The sequence below is a fragment of the Trichoplusia ni genome, chromosome 4 (assembly GCF_003590095.1).
Source record: "Trichoplusia ni isolate ovarian cell line Hi5 chromosome 4, tn1, whole genome shotgun sequence".
NCBI lineage: Eukaryota > Metazoa > Arthropoda > Insecta > Lepidoptera > Noctuidae > Trichoplusia > Trichoplusia ni.
Genome location: NC_039481.1, coordinates 1,951,910 through 1,973,268, shown reverse-complemented (window position 1 = coordinate 1,973,268; position 21,359 = coordinate 1,951,910). Strand labels below are relative to the sequence as shown.

Sequence of the window (21,359 nt, the reverse complement as noted above, 5' to 3'; positions counted from 1 at the left end):
AAGTCATTCTTGAGAATTATACGACCATTGTCCCCTTTTTTGGGGTCGGCGTTTCGTTCCAATACTACTTATATCATCTAAGCATTCTTTCCTACTCATATTATTTTTCACGCAATTCAACTTCTTTGGTATTCCTCAACATGTACTCAGGACCCAGACATTCTGAATTGATTAATTCTAATTGATATTTACCAAACATCTACCCTGTATTGTCCCCAGGCCCGGTTCCAACAGAAACAGATGCAAGAACGAGAGATGAAGATAGCCTCTCTTTACGAAGCCCAGCAGGCAAGGGCCCTCGACAGGGTGCGGCATTCCCCCAGTAACGTTGGACATGCGTCACCGCCACAGCCACAGCCGGCACCGCCGGGGAAGGTACGATATACTTATAGCCCATTGAATAATATGAATTACAATGACCTGAATTTGCTCTCACTAGATGAGGCGAAGTGACGGATGTTGTCGCGCAACTTATTGAAGGCCTGATCCAGCGGATCCATCGGTGGACTCCGATAGATTGAAGTCAATTAATGGGAGTTTAATAATGAGGTTCTACCCTGGATCTGTTTCTAACTGCGTTTGTAAGACATAAAATCTCTTTTCAAAGAAAGAAGGAGCCAACACTAATCAGAGCGGTTCCAGACGTACGGATATTTTTTGCTCGGCAATATTCCATTCGAAGCAAAAGGAGTGTTTTCTTCTTCACAGAAAATATTAAATGTGTTAACTTAAAGTTAATACTTATCTTAATCTATTAACCAAGGTTTGTCCAGACTGCTGCAGCGGTAATACGAATGACTTATTACGTCTATAAAAGTCCATTTCTCGCTAAAAACCTTTTAGGTATGAAAGCCTAGCTATCAAATAGCGCCACTTAGCTGTTCTCATGATTACAGCCTATCGTATCGTGACAACAAGTAAGGTAGCTCTAAACATCAACATAAATCTTTGTGTCCTACGCTCCCTTTTGATCTTTTGCAAATTTATAGGCAAGACTTAAAGATAAGCTTAGATGGAAAACGGTAAATGGTAGCCGAGTATCGAGCCACTTACAACGAAGTCTTTGAATATAAAGATACCGTAGGTTACTAATTGCTACTCAATATTAAACTGGCTTTTCCAAAAGAAGCAACTGTGGTGGATCTCTCTGAATATTGACAAATTTTAATTCGTTGGATGACACATTTGGAAAAAAGGTGTAACTCCTATTTATTAATTATTTTAATTGCCTCAATGCAGCAGTGGAAACGAAGAAAGTGTCTTGCAACGTATCTACGACTCAGGCTGCTGCAGAATCAGAGATCGTTGTATCACAACTGGTTACTGCTGGACTTAAGAACATGGACATATTTCTTCAAACTAATTTAAATCCAACATTACCAGGTGCGACAAATGTTCGAAGAGCGTCGAACGAAAGGCATTGACAAGAGCTACCCTCTCCAGCCGATACACAACACGGAGCGGGCGGCGGCGCGGAAGCCTCTGCCCAACGGCTACAGCAAGGTCACCACCTCCAAGCTCAGCGTCGAGAGGAAGACCAGCAAGATGCACACCAGCATCAGCTCACACAGCGTTAAGAAACAACAACAGCATGTGAGTTTTTGGGAATTATTTTGTATCAATACAAATCACTTGCAATTTTCGGAATCGCCCGATTACTTTCGGATCTAATGAAAATAACTTTTATTGATGTAGCAGTGTTTTAACGAATTGAGTTACCTAATAATGACTAGACAGTAATTTTCCTTAAATGTCAGATTGATTTTAATTTCTGGGAGCTCTTTGTTGATCTACAGTGAACCACGACGTTTGTTATTTAAGCTTTTAAAAGAAATGTTATATCTCATATACATGTAAATAATCCCTATGTTGCAAAGGGATTTGTATTGCAAATACTTTTTGATGAAACATCCCGTTATCCTTTTACAGAAAACAGAAAACATAGTCAACGGATCCGGAGATCTCAACCACAATCACGAACCGGATCTGAATTCTGTTAAACATGCGGTAAGTTCAAATAAAGTTGTTAGAGTGATGAGGTATGGTCATAATCTTTAGAAAAATCAGAATATTTAGAAAAGATCTCAAAATGCAAAGTACCTAAAACTAATTTCAGATAGCAGTAAATGTTCATAAACGCTATTTACGACGACAATCAACTAAAATATTTGGTAGGTACTCGTAATTTCATGTTGGACACATAATATATCTACTCTTCACTATAAACAATCTTAAAACCAACATACTAAGCCACTGGACATCTCACTCTGTTTCTAACTTTGTCCTAGTCATCGACTTCTATTTCAACCTGAGTATTATAATTTAGATTACCTTCCATATTTCTAGTTGCCACAGAGTAACGGCGAACTCATCACTCCCTCGGACCAGCTAGACGCCGTCGAGAACAACTACCTGATCGAGAACGAGACATTCCCTGAAGCCCTCGCCCCCACACCCACGCCGCGCTCACCAGACCCACCAGTAGAGGTCAAGAAACCTCCGCCTAGAAGGTAAAAGTGCCAATACTATATGATCTTCTAAATCAGACAGATTAAGCGGGCCTGCGGACATCATCTCGTCTACCTAAAGGAAAAGATCCTATAAGAGTTTACAGCAAGTGCGAACTTCTACTGATATAATCATGCTCCAACTATATTAAGAAAACAAGGTCGGGATAAATTAAACGCAGATTCTTTTGCGTCTGGTGTAAAGCTTTCATTTTTCTTATAGAAGTACTCCTCAGCGGAATAGTCCAGTCAAACCCAAACCACACACAACACCAGCTGCACCTCCACCAAGAAAAGCCATCAGTGAAAATGCTGTAAGTATAAAACTTCATTTGTGGTAGCTCTCTACATTTGGAGCTTTTAGGACTCTTTGCAAAGCTGTCAAAGTAGCCCAATATTATATTATATTCAAAATATAAAATATATAATAGTATATTCAAAAGTACTACGCAATCATCGACATCCTGATGATTAGGAAAAATAAAAATAATAATCTGGGACTGTAACTGAAAATTTCCTTGCAGAATTTGTTGGGAACTGGAACCCAGGACCCCTCACTCGGCCGCCGTCCCTGGCTCTAAACCTATGATGATGAACAAAACAAACCTTTTTAAAACCGAAAAGAATACTTGACAAATCAATACGCTGGCCGAAAATAAAATAATTCGAAAAAAAAGTTCTGTCACTCGAAATTCAAATCGTTTCGAAGTAAATCAGATACATTCGTCAAGATGACAGTTTGAAATTTTTGCTTTTAAATTATTGTTACAATTTCGGTTTAAATTTTCGTTTTAATGTTATTTATGGACCGACGAGGGGATTCCCAATAGTTTTGTATGTGTGATGTGTTCAGGTGCCGGAGAGCAACAAGGCCCGCGGGGCCATGCAACGGAGCGTTAACCCGGTGAGTACCAAATACAACAACCTAAGTTTAACACTATTGCATAACTACAAGGATTCTCTCGAGTCGTATGAAGGTTGTTAAGTAATGACATCATTTAATATTTCATTTCTATGAAAACATATTGTGTTACTCCGCTTATCCTACACAATCGAACATATTCATAGGAAATAGATGTGTACTTAACTTTTTATTAGTGTGACTAACTTGATTTTTTTATAAATGCTTTAATGTGATCTGAATTTGAACATACATAAACAGTTGTTTAATAAACAGTTCTTTCAAATTTTGCACTTTGTTTATCTTAAAAAGTTAAAACTAAACTTTTGTTTGTTTGTTGTGTTTTTTTTTAAGTTTTCTTTTTTATTTCATTTCAGGCTGTACCACGTCGACATCCACAAGTAGTAGGTTTCAGTTTTTATTTTTTTCACACTTTAGCTATTCGTTCACTATCCAAAATACAATGGTCAATTTCCCTAGATGCTTTATCACGACTTCTACTACTTAGTCATCGTGAAATATAAACCCATTTTTTGTCTTATTCAATTAGTCGTCCAACGGTCGACGTCATAAGAATTTATTAGATTTCGTCTCATAAACAGAAAATGGTAGGGTAAGTATTAATGTGTATGATGTTGCACAGAGTTCGAACAGCGCGGGGTCGGGCAGCAGCGCGGGCCCGGCCAAGCGGTCGTCCTCGACGGCCTCGGCGGCGGCGGGGGGGGGCGCGGGCGCGGCCTGCGCGGTCTGCGGGCGCCGCTTCGCCGCCGACCGCATCGACAAGCACCAGGACATCTGCCGCAAGGCGCACGCTAAGAAGAGGAAGCCCTTCGACGCGCTCAAGCATCGGCTAGCCGTGAGTCTCTTAAACCATTATTTTTGTCCGGAAAATACACATGGAATTTTCCAAAGTATTTAAGTGTGCCGGAACCGATATTGCTGGACAGCATGATAACGTAATGAAAACTATCGCGTTTACACTTTATTCCTAGCTGCAAGGTCGTCTGCAGAACTGGCAAACAGTTGAGTAAAAATCCAACTTCTGTATCTAAATGAACAAAAGGGAGAAGATGGCATCTAGAAGGATAGATAGCCGCGCTTTCCTGCAGTCTCTCAGTAACTAATACTGTTTAAATGCTGGCAAACAGGATCATCATGACTCCGTAGTCTCCCGAATAATAAATAATTAAAATAGAATACTAATTAAATTTATTTATAGGGAACTGATGCTGGTGGCTATAAGGCAAGCGAACAAGTTTAAATTTAATCATTGCGTGCTACCCATATTCGTTATGTCTTACACCATAAAACATATTTTCAATATTTCACCTTTATGATCGGTACCGGGCAGGTATCGACTTTTCCTTTCTTATCGGATGTTCTTCTGTAATGTGCTAATGTCAATGTTCTTTCAAGTTCATTCTGTTTACGTATACCAACACTTCACGTTAATTTATCCAGTGTGTCAACTTTACATTCACACACACACATCACTCAATATTCACAATTTGCAAATCAAACGGCATCGATTTGTAGATTTCTTTCTCTTTAAATTTCCACCTCTGATCCCAATTCGTTACCACAGGGCACCGAGGCAGAGCCATTCATAAGCAAGCTCCGGAAAAACCCGACTACGCCGGGATCCTCGACGAAGGTCAACAAGAACCTGAACGGTAACTGGAGGCAGAAGCACGAGGAGTTCATCCAGGCCATCCGCGCCGCCAAGCAGGTGCAGGCGCATATTAACGCAGGAGGTTAGTTCTACAACCACAGCAGTGTATCACAAGTTTTAATTACCTTAGGGAGAATTCCGTTATTGTCTGTTTAGTCTTAAGGAATGTATCATTTAACATCTACAAGGAGCTTTAAGGCTGCGAGCAGAGAAAAGGAGACAAATTTACCAATAGGGTAGTAACATTGAAATGGAGCGGAGATTTTTTGTACATAGCCTATTGCGAAAAACTGTTGCTATAGTCAAAGAAAGCTGCTACGAACAGTATAGTATTTTGAAGTTGCACTATAGACCCAGAATAGTGGTTCCAGGAGGGATACTGTTCTATGAGTATGTTGATCAGTTGTAGTTAGTGCCATATCAAACCATTACGAAACTTTTTTATATCTAGCTAAGAATCCAATTCTGGCCAGAGGCGACAGAGCATATTCTTATTGTATTAACGCCATTTTTGCTCTTTCTAGGCAAGCTAAGCGACCTCCCTCCGCCGCCGCCCTCAGAGAACCCGGACTACGTGCAGTGTCCGCACTGCGGGCGCCGCTTCAACCAGCAAGCCGCCGAGCGACACATTCCCAAGTGTGCTGACTACCAGTTCAACAAGCCCAAGCCCGGTACCAAGCGCCGGTAACTGCTGCTGGCCCGGACACCGAGTGACTGACCGACTGGTGATTACTGAACCAACGCGGTGAACGAAAATAGTGCATTTGCCCTTACAATTTTCATTAGATAACTAAAAATCTGTATAAAATACCGTTCAACCAGCTGACTATATTAACTGGCGATTATTGGTAACTGTGACTAGTGTCACTCCCGCTGATCGGCTCCTGCCCGGTCGGTGATCACTCGTGTATTGTGCTCTACAGTAGGTGTGATTTTTGGCTGTACTAATATTAGGAATCTAACAAATTATACGGTTAAGTACGCAGCCCCGTGCTCTCCTTACCAAACCATTCGGCGTACATTATGCCCGAAGTTATCAAAATCGACTATTACGAAGAATCTTCATTCGGGGTGCTTGACTTTATACTACAAATTACTTTTACATACACTTTGTTTTACTTGGTGAAGTCATTTTACGATATAATAAGTCCTAATCAGATTTACTACTAAGATGGATCTTAGCGAAACGTTTGCGTATGAGATGCTGGACTACAGGAAGCGACGTCCACACAGCAACTTCTCTCTAGAAAACTTCATCCTGCGCGTGTGTCTGGCGTCCCTGGTCTACTACTCGCTGTGGTCATTTATCACGTACGTGTACGAACTCACTTGCAACTCGGAGGATGAAGACGAATGAGAGGATGATGAACATCTAGTATTTTCGGATATGTTATAGGATTTGTACGTTCATTTTAATTCTGCCCTTTATTCGTAAATCAAACACTTATTTATAACTCGTACAAAATAATATTTGAGAAATAATTGACGTTAAATGCCCAAACGTGAATTTGTATTTAACGTAAATTACACTAAATACTTTAACATACATTTTAGTAAGTACTGTAGACGTTTTTGTACGTAAATTACGACATTTTTTACTTCAACGATTTAATGTAAGTACTTCGTACATCGCCATAACTAATGTCGGGACCTAATTAAGATAATGAACAAGTTATAATTACAATAAAAGATTTTAGTCAATCGATAGATTGATGTTTGTACAAAAGAATTAAGCTTTTTAAAATGTTATTAACAATGCAAATGTTATTGGAATATTAAAATGTACTTTATTATTTTGTAAAATTTGTTGTTTTATTTATTTACTACCCTAGGCCTAGCATTTATTCCTCGATTCTAAATTTTGCGGCAAAATTCTAGAGACTAGTATATCTGATCAAATCGATCCAGCCTATTCGGGGATATATCGGAACAGACGAATGTACCTTTGGTTTACGATTTTATTTTCTTTCATTAGTGGATTTTTTGGGATCTAAGGGAATACGATAAAAACAACTCGATTACAGGGGCTCTGTTGACTGTCCGTTTGTCACTAGACTAACTCAAGAACCGTGATAGCTTAATATTTTAAATGATTATGGATTCTTGTTGCCGCTATTACAACGAAGCAACTGTTCAAACAGTCATATTTCTTTAGCCTATTCGCTATTTAAAAAAAGTATTTTTACTCAAATTATTTGGTACAGCTATGTCAGCAGTAAAACACAAGAATATGCTGCAAATTCTATATTTTTGTTATTTGTCATTAAAAAACGTAAATGCAAATAATGGCCCCTCACGTATATACCGGGGAAGCGTGAACATTGTTCAGGGACAACTGTAACAAGTTAGTTTTCTGACGATGTCTTGGGCACGTACGAGAGCACCACGGAGGACCGCGGCGGCACTAGCACGTTGTCCGAAGACTCGGCGTAGTTGTTTGTGTAACTGGAAAAATACGCATTAAGTTAGTCTTTGTAATATAATTATAGTAGATTATGTAGTATAGGTTTAAACTGGACGCATAACAAGTGTAACTTCTCTGATCGTTTATGTCTAAAGAAGCTACAGAATGGAAGAAACGCCGGCAGACCCTACAGTGGGACAGTTATGGTAAAACGCTTACACTTCATGTTATATCAACTTAACTGACTCTGACTGTATTTCTGAGGGCCTCAAATGTTTAAATTTAAGATGACATTACCTTAGTGCTCAGAGAAAAGTAACTAGTCTATAGACTAAAGGTTTCCATAGAAAGTCCAGTAGAATACTCACTTGGTGTAGAGCTTGACGGCATGCGACATGTGATGCAGCGTGACGGTGTCGGGCACTGACGTCAGCGACGTGAGGTTAGCGCGCAACTCCTCTGCGGAAGGGTTGAACACCGCCAGGTAGCCCGTGTGACCTGACTTCCATCTAAACGGAGTATTAAAATATGTTATTATTAAATTCAAATGGATTTAATGAAAATAAGTTTTAAGCCGTTTTTGGGCTTGATTTGAATATCTGAAGTTCATACAAAATTTTTGTGTTTACTAATTAATTAGTGAAATTGAAGTAACATAAATACTTAATTACTCAAGCCAATATAGAAAACACTTGTCTGGAATTGGGACTATATGTATAGACAGATAGCCGAGTGGTTGAGGTCACCACGACAAACCCACTGACCCCACTGTGTACGGCGTGTGGTGGGTTGATCCCCGCTTACAGAGTTTCTTTGTGTATGTGACTTGAATGTTTGTAACACCCCCCGCGACACAAGGATTAAATTCCTTTACATCAGGAGTCGTCTTAAAGAAAATACAACAGGTAGGTTTGATAACACACCTGGCACAGGCGAGCAGTGCGGCAGTGCTGGTGTCGCGCGGCGGGACCGCGGCCACAGCCGTGTGGCCGTGTTGGATGCTGGCGTCCTCGCGCAGCTGAGACACGTGAGACACTGACTCGCTCTGCAAAACAATAATATATTTAAATTACGTGTCACATTGTTGTGCGCGATGGATTCCTAAACAACTGAACCAATTTTAAATTTACACGCCACATGCAGTGTCATCCATCTTGAAAGATGGGATAACTTGATATACCTACTTAATTTTTGTATTTCTATAATCGACTTTAAGGGGTATGAAGTTCACCGTTACCTAGCAGAAAAATAAAGTTCCCAATGCAATATCAGATGGAACTTGACAATGATTTTAATTTAAAAAAAAGTTTCCAAGTATAAAATTGTGACCACTTTGATACTTAAAAACTGCGTTACTATCATTCATAGGTATTAGTGTAATAACTTACGGTGGAAGTGAGGTTGCCCTCCTTCTCCAACTGGTGCAGGTTTAGGATGGGAGCGGCCGGCAACAGCAGCGCCAGCGACGCCAACTCGGGCTCCGCTTCAGGAACACTCTTCAACTGGACAAATAACGGTAACTTTAGAATACAGGACGAAAATACAACTCGGATTATAGCTCATGCGTTCCTAGATCATTACACGATTGTCATTCAGTTTTTTCTTGAAAACTTCAACTTATCAGATTAACCGCAGTCAAGTGAGCAGTTCTGCGTTCAAAACAAAAAAAAAAGCTAATAAGGCCCCGGTTCGCCTCATAAAAACTAATCGGGGGAAACTGTGGGGCAAATTGCCACGTCCGCCTAGCTTGCGACACAACATTTCTTTCACTAATGTACGATCTCCTACCAACCTGCATGGCGGGCCAGCGTCCCAGCCGCGCGTTGATCTCCGCGGCGGCTGCGGCGACGTCCTCGCCCACCTGCAGCGGCGCGGACTGCACGGGCCGCAAGCTCGTCAGGTTGCGCTCCAACAGGAACAACTCCGGACGACCTCCCTCTTCAGCGATGGTAAATACTGTGGTACCTGTGAAGCAGCAGAGAATATGAATAATGTTTGTCGGCTTGATGACACGATAATTACGTAAGCGCGATTGTCATAATGCTTTAACTTAATCCTAATTGCTAATCAAATTTAGTTTGAAGATTATTTATATTACTGGAGAGTCAAAGATATCGTCAGCTCATTATTAGCTCCGGTTGGGTCCGAAACTAGACGCAACCCCCTAAATACGCGTGAGTAAAAAGTTGAATCATTTAATAGTCCAGGATAGGTAGAAAATTCAGCCATTTTTGAAAGTTTGGTCTCTTTAAGCAAATTTTTGATTTGATAAAAAACGGGTAAGAAACATGATAAGTTAAGTGCTTTAGCACACTGAAAAGCAGAAATAAGCTGCGGTAATGCTATACTAACCAGTGCCAGGCGCCTCTCCGGCTTGGTCGACGATGTCAGACCAGGTCGCGAGCAGGCTGTCGAGCCGCGGCTGGTCGCTGGTGTGTCGGTGTCGCCAGTACGCGTAGTGCGTGTGGTCGGACTCCGGCGCACTGCCGCGACCTGTCGCCGGGCTCTCGTCTGCTAAGCTCGAGTTCACCAGTAACTGACGGGTTTTGTGTAATCTGTGGAATGCATTATTTAATGTCCACTAAGTCAATAAATCATTATTTTTTCATAAGCTATGTAACATTTACATTTTACATTTTCTTAATTTGAATTTTAAAAATAATATTTTTGATATAATTTCAATTTCAATTGAAGAAGAATTTAATGTTTATTTTAAGAGGCCCTTCTCAGACGTGAAAACTCCAATATTAATTACTCTAGTTGCGAAATTGTTACCAAAGGATTATATCTAAATGTCCTCCTATAGTCCAGGGTCTTAAACATATACATACCTGACACCAGCAGCGCCGGCTGCCATCCAAGCTTTAAGCACGTTGTTGAACTGCTCGACAACACGCTGGTTGTTGAAGTTGAGGTCGGGCTGTGTCTCACCGTACTGGTGCAGGTAGTGAGCGCCGCGCTTCTCGCTCCACGACCACGCTGACTGGTCCAGGGTCGACACCTGCATAGAAAATATATTTAGTAAAATAATTAATGACAAATTAAAGGAAGGGTAGTAAGGAAAAGAAGGGAAGGAAAAATATGCCTTGCAGTTTATGCTGAAAATCTTTGTTATTGGTTTTAAATATTGTTGTAGATAATAGGGAAAATGTTGTATTGTAATCTATCATCGTTTTTAATTTAGAATTTTTTGGAAAAGGATTTCATAACTTATATTTCAAAATGTAACAATGTACCTGAAGTGTTTTCTATAATTTCTTACAAAAAGTAATGTATTCGAGAAACAGCATTACAACAGGAGCTTCTGATATTTTGAATAGATATAATTATACAAGCAACATTGTTGAGTAATTAGAAGCATTTGCCACCAACCCAGTTGTTTGGCGGTTTCCTCTTGCCGGACTCATCGAATTCCTTGCCTTCGGCCCATACGAAGTAGTCGGTGAAGGGTTCAGTCTTGTTCTCACTGCCCAAGAACCACGGGTGGTCCAGAGACACATAGTTGGGGATCAGGTCCACAATCACTCTGAAACGTGTTATTTTGTTAAAAATAAATTATGATAACGAAAACTACATTTCCCTGTGCTTGGTTTTATAAACAAGAAACGTAACAAAAATGATATAATCGCACCTTAAACATTTACACCTTGCTTAAATTTCGACATTGTTTTTTCTTTACGAACATCGGGTTGAATCTGTTCGACATAGTATCTACAGCCAAGTTCGTATGACATTAGAGTTACTAGAGGATTTTTACTAGTAGTTTTATAAGAAAACAACTTGAAAAAAGACACTATAAACTCACTTGATGCCAAACTCCTTAGCCTTCTTAACGAAAGCCTGGAAGTTCTCCTTGACGGTGGGCGGGTCATCCAGTATGTCATACGTCGGCACGTCTATGAAGATACCCTGCACCTTGAAGCTCTGCAGCAGAGGCAGTTCCGGGGTCACGTCGCCGCTGCTCATCTCTTCTACGTCAACTAGCGGTCCTTCCTCAAACCTAGACAATTGTTTGATTATAAGATTTAGTTGTAGCTTTTGTGCAAAAACATTTATTTAAAAATGAATGTAACTTAAGAACTATTTTATTCGATGAAAGGCGAAAGAGATCATGCATTATGAGTTTCTTGCAGGGTCTTTTCCATAGGAGGAACCTTTTGGAACAGTGTAAATAATCATAATTGTAAAGGTTTAAAAAAATCCTGAAAAACGGCTTTCTTGATCGACTTTTGATTTTTTAGAGAAGGACAAATAATATGGAACCTCATCATTAAATTGCACATTTTCTATCTATTACGCTTAATCAGTTTTAATAAGAAGCTCATCAACGTACCAGTTCTTGGGCTCTGGCGCGGCACACTTGGGCGCCCTGATGATGATGGTGATGGCGCCGGCCAGCATGCACAGCCACATCGCCCAGAACAGCACGAACATGCCCCAGCGCAGGTTCACCCAGAACGGATCGTCCGCATACTTCAACAGCTCCTCCTTCGTCAGACCCGAGAATTGCTGGAACAACAATCAGCTCTTAGTGATACAAATAGTAAAATAAATTTCATCATCATCCCCAGCCTTTATCCTCCCACTGCTGGGCATAGGCGAATTTCTACGGTCCTGTGCTAAAATACAAATAGCTTTAGTCTAATATTAATTAACTTTATGATAATGCTAAAATATTGTCCCTTATTTATTAATGAGAATTCGATGACGACACTAGCTTTCCCACGACTTCCACTTTGAAGTATTCTCGAAAAAGGTTTTTTTTAAGCATTCTCGGTTCACCCTAACATTCTTTTTTTCGTCAACAAATGTCATACAATCATACTCGCATTTATGTGTTGAGTCCAAACAACATCGGTTCAAGCATTGAAAATAAGGAAGTTTTAGGTATCAAGCACAAAAACAAACATAATTACAGTAGAAGAGGTACATACGTAAGTCATAATTGTAGAGTTGTTTCCATTTAGATCCAATCGAAACTTGAAACACAAACTAAAACAGACACAAAATAGATCTTCTTTTGTATTAGCTCTTGTCGATCTATTCGAGAATGAACAATAGTAACTTAGAGACCTACTCTAAAAACGTGATTCTACCATTTTTGCATTTGCACAAATCATTTATTCCTTTTATTAACACCAACTCACAAATTTCCTAAGACAATGTCTTGCATGAAATTGTTCTGAGAAATAAACCTATTATTTTGTAATTTGAGAATATAATGGCGGTACTGTTATGAGAATATGTTGCTCATCTATATCTATACTAATATATAAAGCTGAAGAGTTTGTTTGTTTGTTTAAACGCGCTAATCTCAGGAACTACTGGTTCGAACTGAAAAATTATTTTTGTGTTGAATAGACCATTTATCAAGGAAGGCTATAGGCTATATAACATCACGCTGCGACTAATAGATAGAATAGACGAATAGATAAATCATTAAACTGTAATATCGAATCACATATTTTATGACTTTACAATAAAAGAATCGATTGGCTGTCAATGATTAAGAAATTGAATAATTACAGAATAATGAAGACATCCAAGGTATTAGTTGAATCACGCAATATAAACGTGACGCAGAAGAAGGTTCCTACCAGCAAAAATGGAAAAATAGAAGAGATGATGACTGCCTAATACCGATAGTTTTAATACCTACAGAACATTATCAAAGACAGGAGAACAAACACAACTCTAAATAAAACCACAATACATATTTTTTCTGACTAATAAGTACTTGCTTAAAATCTCTATGTTAAGCAAGTCTAAAATTAAACTAGTATTAATAGAACACAGGGTCAAAGTTTAAATACCTTCGTTTTATAGTTCGTTCGTTTAAGGTTAATACAAAACCTAGAGGAACACTTACAGGCCTTTCCTCAAAATAAGGTCAATATAGTAAAGTGGTTTGTCCCCGCCACCACGCCTACTTGTGCTCAAACAGATTATCTTAATAGCTCGGTTGAAGATTAGACAATAGTAGAGTAATTGTTTTAAGAGATCGTCTGTCCGAAAACACAACATGGCATCTTTACCTTATTCTTTTATACCTATTTCGTAATGAACTTTATTTTATTCAGGAATTCAGTCTCTGCTTTAAGCGAAATGTTTTATCATAATAACTTATATGTTTTTCGCTATGCAAACTTTGGTAGTCGATCTGTTATTGACTTGTTACCAAGAACAGATCGCATGAGGAACGTAGAAGAAAAAAGAAAACGCCGCAGTGGCTACAGGTTTATATAGTGATGAAATCCAGTCGATAGTGAGAGCCCCAATTGGTGTGCCGTATGGGTTAAAATGATCTTTAATTTTACCAAGCGTACTTATAATGATTGCAAGAAATAATTCATAAGCACAAATTAGTTCGATCCCTTACTCAGCGTTATTCCTATATTGCAAAGCAAAACAATATTTAACAATATTATTAACACGTACTAAACATTTTGACGACTTTTTCTTCTTCTATAAATTTTATATAGATAATATTTATTTCTCTTATTATAGTATAATGCATGCTGTTTCGTATGGTATAAAACGTGATATGAGTTTACATTGACGGTAAAAATTGCTTGCTAACCGGCGCTTCTTCCTCGATAAGCAGCAGTGAACTCTTATAGAATATTCGATTATAATAAAATTTATACGAAGACAAATCCTCACTGAGCCTTTTGTACATCTTTTACTGAATATTTTTATATTATTGTTACATACTGAATATTTTTTATTACTACAATAGATTGCGGTGACAAATTGTTGTCTAATTGTCACTGTTTTAGATGGCTTCGAATCCTTGCCTAATTTCGTTTACTTTTATTCGCATTTACTTACCTTTTTAGAGGTTATTTTAAAACTCATATTTTTAAAATATGTTTTAAGTATTGACTCTCCTTTTTTGTAAAATACAATAAACAAATCTGTGTACGATAGTTGCGATACATAGCAACAAAACTGAACCAGTTCTGATTAACACTACTCGGTCTCCGTGGTTTAATTCGTGGTAAAGGTAATAACCGAGAACTGGTAAAGGTAACAAATGCTTTCGCGGACAAAAGAGTACGAGAATAATATCTCAAATTCAAGAAACCCCACACAATGAAGAGATACCTTTTTTCGGATGGGAAATCATCGAATGACTAATTCCACTTTGGTTTGAGCGGGACGGAGTGTCACACTCTTACTGACTAAAACCCACCCATGTTCCTGTCCTTCCTTTGTCTTTCGTGTACCAGGACCCCGGTAACCCTTTCGGACAGTACTGTATCCAGCGTCAGCCCCAATGGACTCCACAGAATGAACGCATACCTGATATAGACATACTGTTAACATTCAACAACTCACCCTCTTATTGGCATCGAGTTCAATCTTAGCGTCTCCATTCCTGTGGTCCTCGACCACGTACTTGGCGTCCGCCATGTCCACTCTAGTCACGATCTTGGCTTCCTCCTCCTTGGGTAGCAGCTTCTCCTCCGCGCCGTCAGGAGATATCTTCTCCTTGGACTTGGAGAGGTTGGATTTCGATGTACGGAATTCTGTGGAGGAATGTACTCATTAGTATCATTGCTTTGACAACTGTAGGTTTAAATCATTCAGTGCACTAGATTAGATCTGAAACGGACAACATACGTCTTTAAAGTATTGACGGCTCTCTTCTGACGAAGATCGGAATCAGATAGTCAATCAGCCTTTCTAATACGGCAATATACTAAGACTGAAAGCTAACGTCTTCAATTATAAGTAGATGGAAGTCACGAGCTTATTGCTAAGTTTGATTAACATATTCATCGACACGACTCACATGCATCGCTTACCGTTAATTATAATTATTGAGCGTACTCGGAAATCGAAGTCACGAGAAAATAGCTTTCACATGCACTTATTAGAGAAAGAAATCATGATGAGGAGAAAATCTGGGACAAAGCACCACAGAGAAATCCTAAGACAGAGAAGCAATTAATGATATCTTTCGTGAATACGATCATTCTAACTCAGAACCGCAGGATGCGTGACAAGCAAGCCCTAAATTAACCAAATTATTGAATTGTTTTTCGGACCAACACAGGGCCGAGATTTAAAGACCCTAATGTATATAGTAAATGCGATATTTCGTGCAGTAATCACGACACTTGCCAAAACAATAGCTGTCATACGCACAAGCGCTGCATGTATTTAATTTTGTACACTAATAGTGCGATGTAGATGCATGTGGGACGTCTATTTTAAATTAAAAGATTGCCGAGAACGACTGCCGCATTCACCGCTTTGTTGGGAGTGGATTACCGTGGTTTAGAAGGCTGGGGCATTGGCCCTGTATATGATAAATTACCGGTTAGATGCCTTAGAAAGATGCTGGATGCAAATATGTTTATAAATAATCTAGATTACGGTTAGCTAACTTCGTAATTCCTGCACAATATATTAAGCTACTTTGTTTTTTTATTTTATTTCAACTAAGACGTAAACATACGATTTCAAATCACATAGATACTATGATTTAATCCAGTTTTGGCCAAACTGGCCACTAATCCTTATTATGTAGGCATTGCACTTGAACCTCACACATTCGTTTTCTTAAAACGAAAATATATTTTAAGTATTTTAACCGTTCCAAAACACAAACTTACCAGAAAATCTATTATACTAGCACTAACTTTATAACAACATCAAACGAAAAAAGGGCAAATTTAATCACACCGTGTTACGTCACGACGGTCCTGCTCCAACCAGGCCCGTACTCGAACTAACGATCCAGCTTACCGCGGTGCCGCGTAGCGGACTAGCGGTAAAAATTCTGGAATAGATACCACGTATTCTTAGCTCAACATCCGTCCTTGTCGCGCTAAAAATGTCAACCTATCAGTACCATTCGCACATCACTTGTTCCCACGACACATGACATGGAACGAGTTTACACAACTCACACGTATTGTATGTCGACGATTGTTTGCAACCCCTAAAGAAATAATGCGAACGGTTCTGGTATAACGGACAATTATGACGCAATGACTGTCCTTTATTTCTGAACTTGGGGTCTTTGAAAAGGGGTGTCTATGTAATTTATCATAAGGAATATTGGAATAATATCGATAGTATTAAGAGCATTATGGGCACTGATCAATTATTGAATAAATGGTTTTTAGTAACTACGTAAAAATGACAGTTAAATAAGTTACAATAAAAGAACTAAAAAACTTACAAAGTTTTAAGAAGTACAGCCACTCTTTGGAATCAGAACTCATCTGTTGCCATGCCCGTGGCAAACGCTTATATCAACTGGTTACGAGAATAATGAACAAAGAATTCTTTAACAGTAAAAAGTAAAAAACGTCCAGTACAAGTCTCGTTGCAAGATTAATTCGGCAATTCCCGAAAGTCAGCGGGCAATGCGAGTTTTTTTGTCCCGAGAACCTGATTCAAAAGGAATTTCTGCCTTGAAGCTGGTTTGACGAGGAAAAAACATTGACTGATGTGATTGATGTGACATTCACATGACGAACGAGAAGGAATACTGAGTATTTGAAACAAAGAAACGAATGATATCCGCTGAAATATTTTTAGTAAAACACATTTGAAACCTTTTAAAATATCCAAGATATCATGCTGCCTTCTTAAAATGTAGTATCAGATATTTAACCAAATAAAAAGATAGGACTATATGTCTAGCACTCACATAACACCGAGCACAGTCAACCAACCCGCCTAGATCCCCACTCAAGAACAAATGAGTTTCCATCTCAGTTAACGGCTAATGGAATAATAGCTTCGCTCTAAATAGCAAAACAAACTCATTTGTTAATAACGAGCTTACGATTACGAGGAAAGTAATTACTAAAGAGAGGACCTTTGTGATGTTTGTCCCAAAAAGGGTCAGACTAATTTCGTTTTGATGTCTGTAATTCTGATAATTTGTCTTTGGGTTCTGATGTATTTTGTAAACGTAACTGGGACTGTATATTTTGGGCCAAGGCAAAAAAAAATATGAAGAAGAGGAGAAAGTCAGTTAAATGATTTAGTTTTAAACTGAAATTTCTAGACCGCACGACTTACTTAATAAGCTAAGCCACGTTGACGTGACTTATTATCCTTTAAAAGGGCATCGTATAATCTATAATCCGTTTAGGTATGACTAAAACAGAGACATTAATTGAACAAGATGAGTGATAGTGAACATGGTACACTAGCCGATAAATGAAGGGAAAAAGTAAAAAATGCATTAATAGGCATTGAATTTTTAATTTGCTTTTTTAGTGTGTTTCTAGATAAACTTGCGAAAATGTAAAAGAATCCTATACTTGAACAAGTCTAGTAAGTTTAAATCGCAAAGACACTAGGGTAACTGGATATAAGGTATACTTTAGCAGTTAAGTACGCGAGTAGCTACACCTAACATCGCAATGACGCATTTAGGGAAAAACGCCCAATGGCAGGATACAGAACAATACATAACTTCAGATAAATATAAGTGTGTGGGCTATTCCAGAAATAATTGAACAAAATAAGCCTACTATAAAGTAGGCTTATAACAGTAGCTACACATTATAATCAGTTCAAGTCACTATAAACTGAAGAACAATACTCAATTTAATGGCAATATTCACATTATACACCATCACAATCACCTCATCTCCTCTAAGTGTGGTGTAGGAACTAGAACAAAATGCAAGGACGTCGCCAAAACAAGGTATAATAATTATTTTAATAATAATAAGTAATAAATTATTTCTGCTAACATTAGGATAAGTTATCTGTGACTTGGTAAACAGTGGCCCGTCGATTGGTTATTAGGTGAATAAATCTATATAGTCTTTGTGTAAAAGAGCTAAGAAATTACTTGCATTTAAGCAAATAGAGAAGGATGAAAGTGCAACTACTTTTCTAAATGTGTGATGGTTTAATACGAGAATACTACTATGTAAAGAGTTAGTTTATTTTCGTAATAGATAAGCCTATTAGGGCCAATAATGACATAGTAACAAATGTGTATTATCTTAAGGTTGATATAATCATTTACAAAAACCTACAACAGTGATAATATTTATTAGTCTGAGATTAAACAAAATATTTAAAACACAGATTATTTAAAATACATTTAATGCCGATTGTAAGCTATAAATAGAAAAATATAAATCAAATTCATTTGTTTACAGATGGTTGATTTTGAGAAATTTCTATAATCTTGCTTTTACAGACACAAAAATATCCCTTAATATAATATAAATTAGATAACAATTTTTAAGTAGTATGGCTTCAGGGTTTCATATTTACATCTGAATGAATCTGATACAGTTGATTTTTGGGTTAATTAAAAGAAATTGGAAAATTTCATAGAATGATTCCAGAAACTTCTGTTGACCAGTGTGGTGTGTCATCATCAAGTGGACATAGAACTGACTGTCGCAGACCAACCCTTCAAGTATTTTGATTCAAACTATCTAAAAACTGCTGAAACAGTCTATTCCTTTCCCTCTGTATACTATTTGATTCTTGAACAATATTTATTAGTCTATCTAGCTTCTCCTCAACTGTTCTTTGCCTATTTCGCATTTCTAATGTAATTTTTCTAAAGTCTGTTGTTCGCTTTCTGTTTAATTTTCTTTTAGTTTCTTCACTTTGCCCATTTGATGGTTCTCCAAAATCTTGTATTTGGTCAGGTTCATATGTAGAAGGGTATTGTTCAGATATAGACAATAAAGCTTGGGCTGCACTCTCTGCACTTCCATCTTGTATTCTCTGCTGTATCTCTGGCTGGTATTCACCGTTGATATTGTAAATCTGCTCAAATACCTCAAAATAAGGCCATTTTACTACAACAACTTCATTTTGCTTTTTCTTTTTAAGTAGTCTAACATATGTCTGTTTTAAGTTCCGATATTTCTTATCGCAGCTATCAGGACCTTTGCCAACAACATTAGAAATATCAACCCAAACATTTTTCTTTTTTACTTTGGGGTTCCGGAACTTATCAACATTTTGGAGGTATAAACTAAGGAGTGTTTTAATACTGCTATGTTCCCAGTGGTCATCTGCCTCTTCCCCAGCTCCCTCAGTTTCCATAATTTCTCCAGGGTTTATTTGCATATATACTTCTTCTGTCTCCAAATACTCAACAGGTTCAGCTGGAAATAAATCACCATACTCATGAAACATATGCACCATATATTTTTTATGTCTATAGAAGCAGTTGGTTCTCAATACCAATTGAAGTTATTTAACCAATTTGTAACAAGCGGGTCATTCACTTACACATCCTGTGTAGGTGAATGAGAGTGCTGGATGTAGGTATCCAGTCTACAAAAATGTAATGATATGTCAATTTGTCAAAACAGCTTAAAGAGAAAAGTTATAATAATATTTACCACTCATATCCTTCTTCTATGTCCTTGGTATTATAGTAATTCCGATTTTGTTATTTAAATACTCGTCGTTTTGGCGCAAACAAACTTGTATCTTGCATCATTCAGCGCCCAGCGATGTACAGAACAAAATGGCGCTGACTATCGCGGTGGATAAAGCGCTGTATAAACCGACCGAATGGAAATGTAACCTCCTTTGACAAAGTAGGTTACAATATAAAATATTTTTTCTCTTTAAAATCGGTAAAAAAAAAACAGTTCGCCCAAAAAAAAATTAATAGATGAATTTAAATAAAATTTAACGTAGTTTTCAGTATTAATTCTGAAATGAAATAGACGATGACACATCAAAAACACAACCATGCAAAAGGGCATTTGTATTTCGTCGGGTTTCACGACAGCTTTGACGTTTGTTGTCGACCTTGTTCCATATGCCTTTCAATGATAACGTCACGAGTCCACATTGATAAGGGAGATAGACAAACCAGTCAGTGCCTAGTTAATATCAAGGCTCTTCATTAGCAAACGAACTTGATGAATGTGACGTCACAATAAAACTTGCATTTTAGATCACGCATTAATCTTGTAAGAATAAAGTTTTCTAAACAACAAAAAGGTACATACAATATTCATAATATGGTCCTAAATATCAATTTACCTGTATCCGTCTCTGGAATCGGCTTGTAAGACGCGACGTGTTCGTCTTCTTTCACCTGCCCTCCATCTATGGAGAGATGATTTTTCCGCGGCTCCGACATGATGAATTAGTTGCCCGCCTAACCGGTTTTGCAATAACAAGAAAGTCCCTTTCCCTTCAATAAATTATAATTATATCAATTAACTTTCACCAGAAGAGACTACCGTGCCCTGCTACCAGCTGTCAGAAAAACGAATGAATGATAATGATGAAAAAAATGTAATGCCAATGTGACCGAATGAGTTCCTAGACCGACGAAAGACACGCCCTGCTAAGACTCATAGATAATTATTAACTGAGAATTCGTTCAGTCATGAGAAAGATTTAAAAATAAAGTGAAGACAAACATTTATTGTAAAAATTGTGTTGTCAGTCGATGAGGAAACGGTAAAAAGAAATGCTAGAATAAAGATTAAAATGTTTATCATACTTATAACATGTGGATTTCGTTTAGCAAAATATTCTTGCTTAGGATTCCCGAATAGTACACCACATCTAGGAAAAGGCCTCCCAAATTATTTATTACCGCTATTCCAGATCAAGGTATCAACCTCGAACCAGCCCCCAAAAATACGTTTTTTTATTTCTATTATTTATCATCACAGCCTTTATCCTCCCACCGCTTGGCATAGGCCTCTCCTTTCTCGTATCAATTTCTATGGTCCTGTGCTAGCCTCATCTAGACTCGACCCGAGCCCTTTATTTTTATCGACCCATCTTGATACCGGACGACCGACCCTTATTATTACTTGTCATTAAAACATGGGATATGACTATTGTTTGTCGCTTTAGCATTGCATGACTGCAATAAACTAATTTTATTAA

The 21,359-nt window shown here is 38.1% G+C and overlaps 3 protein-coding genes across 6 annotated transcripts in view; 1 reads left to right on the top strand and 2 right to left on the bottom strand.

The window, feature by feature from the left end:
- The window catches only part of LOC113492493 (serine/arginine repetitive matrix protein 1), a 34,851-nt gene extending 27,968 nt beyond the window's left edge, over positions 1-6,883 (top strand). The window contains exons 2-11 of one of the 2 annotated variants that reach the window (XM_026869968.1): positions 220-375; positions 1,384-1,593; positions 1,930-2,007; positions 2,347-2,510; positions 2,731-2,821; positions 3,361-3,411; positions 3,786-3,812; positions 4,052-4,264; positions 4,994-5,162; positions 5,605-6,883. In XM_026869968.1, the coding sequence (XP_026725769.1) occupies positions 220-375; positions 1,384-1,593; positions 1,930-2,007; positions 2,347-2,510; positions 2,731-2,821; positions 3,361-3,411; positions 3,786-3,812; positions 4,052-4,264; positions 4,994-5,162; positions 5,605-5,768 (1,323 nt within the window). In that variant the 3' untranslated portion in view covers positions 5,769-6,883. The remainder of the gene's footprint in view (positions 1-219; positions 376-1,383; positions 1,594-1,929; positions 2,008-2,346; positions 2,511-2,730; positions 2,822-3,360; positions 3,412-3,785; positions 3,813-4,051; positions 4,265-4,993; positions 5,163-5,604) is intronic. The other variant, XM_026869969.1, reaches the window with a different exon arrangement.
- Positions 6,884-7,309: 426 nt separating this feature from the next.
- LOC113492491 (neutral and basic amino acid transport protein rBAT) lies at positions 7,310-20,736 on the bottom strand. 3 transcript variants are annotated; one of them, XM_026869965.1, is made up of 12 exons: positions 20,496-20,736; positions 14,826-15,016; positions 11,818-11,993; positions 11,290-11,484; positions 10,857-11,010; positions 10,316-10,485; positions 9,837-10,039; positions 9,277-9,449; positions 8,873-8,986; positions 8,408-8,529; positions 7,853-7,993; positions 7,310-7,525 (listed from the first exon to the last, which is right to left on the bottom strand). In XM_026869965.1, exons 1-12 carry the CDS (start codon positions 20,593-20,595, stop codon positions 7,426-7,428), a joined length of 1,839 nt encoding a protein of 612 aa, XP_026725766.1. In that variant the 5' UTR covers positions 20,596-20,736; the 3' UTR covers positions 7,310-7,425. The 3 variants fall into 3 exon arrangements, with proteins under 3 accessions (XP_026725766.1, XP_026725768.1, XP_026725767.1); XM_026869967.1 differs by lacking the exon at positions 20,496-20,736 and adding an exon at positions 16,109-16,226; XM_026869966.1 differs by lacking the exons at positions 14,826-15,016; positions 20,496-20,736 and adding an exon at positions 14,065-14,255.
- On the bottom strand, positions 18,576-20,489 carry LOC113492497. Its single transcript, XM_026869973.1, has 2 exons — positions 19,841-20,489; positions 18,576-19,600 (listed from the first exon to the last, which is right to left on the bottom strand). Exons 1-2 carry the CDS (start codon positions 19,845-19,847, stop codon positions 18,894-18,896), a joined length of 714 nt encoding a protein of 237 aa, XP_026725774.1. The 5' UTR covers positions 19,848-20,489; the 3' UTR covers positions 18,576-18,893.
- Positions 20,737-21,359: the final 623 nt, after the last annotated feature.

Bases quoted from the DNA above. Each gene is read 5' to 3' on its own strand.
- LOC113492491 (XM_026869965.1), bottom strand. From the start codon at position 20,595: ATGTCGGAGCCGCGGAAAAATCATCTCTCCATAGATGGAGGGCAGGTG. The intron at 11,485-11,817 runs GTACGTTGATGA...ACAATTGTCTAG, and splicing joins GCGCCAGAGCCCAAGAACTG to GTTTGAGGAAGGACCGCTAG. The intron at 8,530-8,872 runs GTAAGTTATTAC...ATTGTTTTGCAG, and splicing joins AGGGCAACCTCACTTCCACC to AGCGAGTCAGTGTCTCACGT.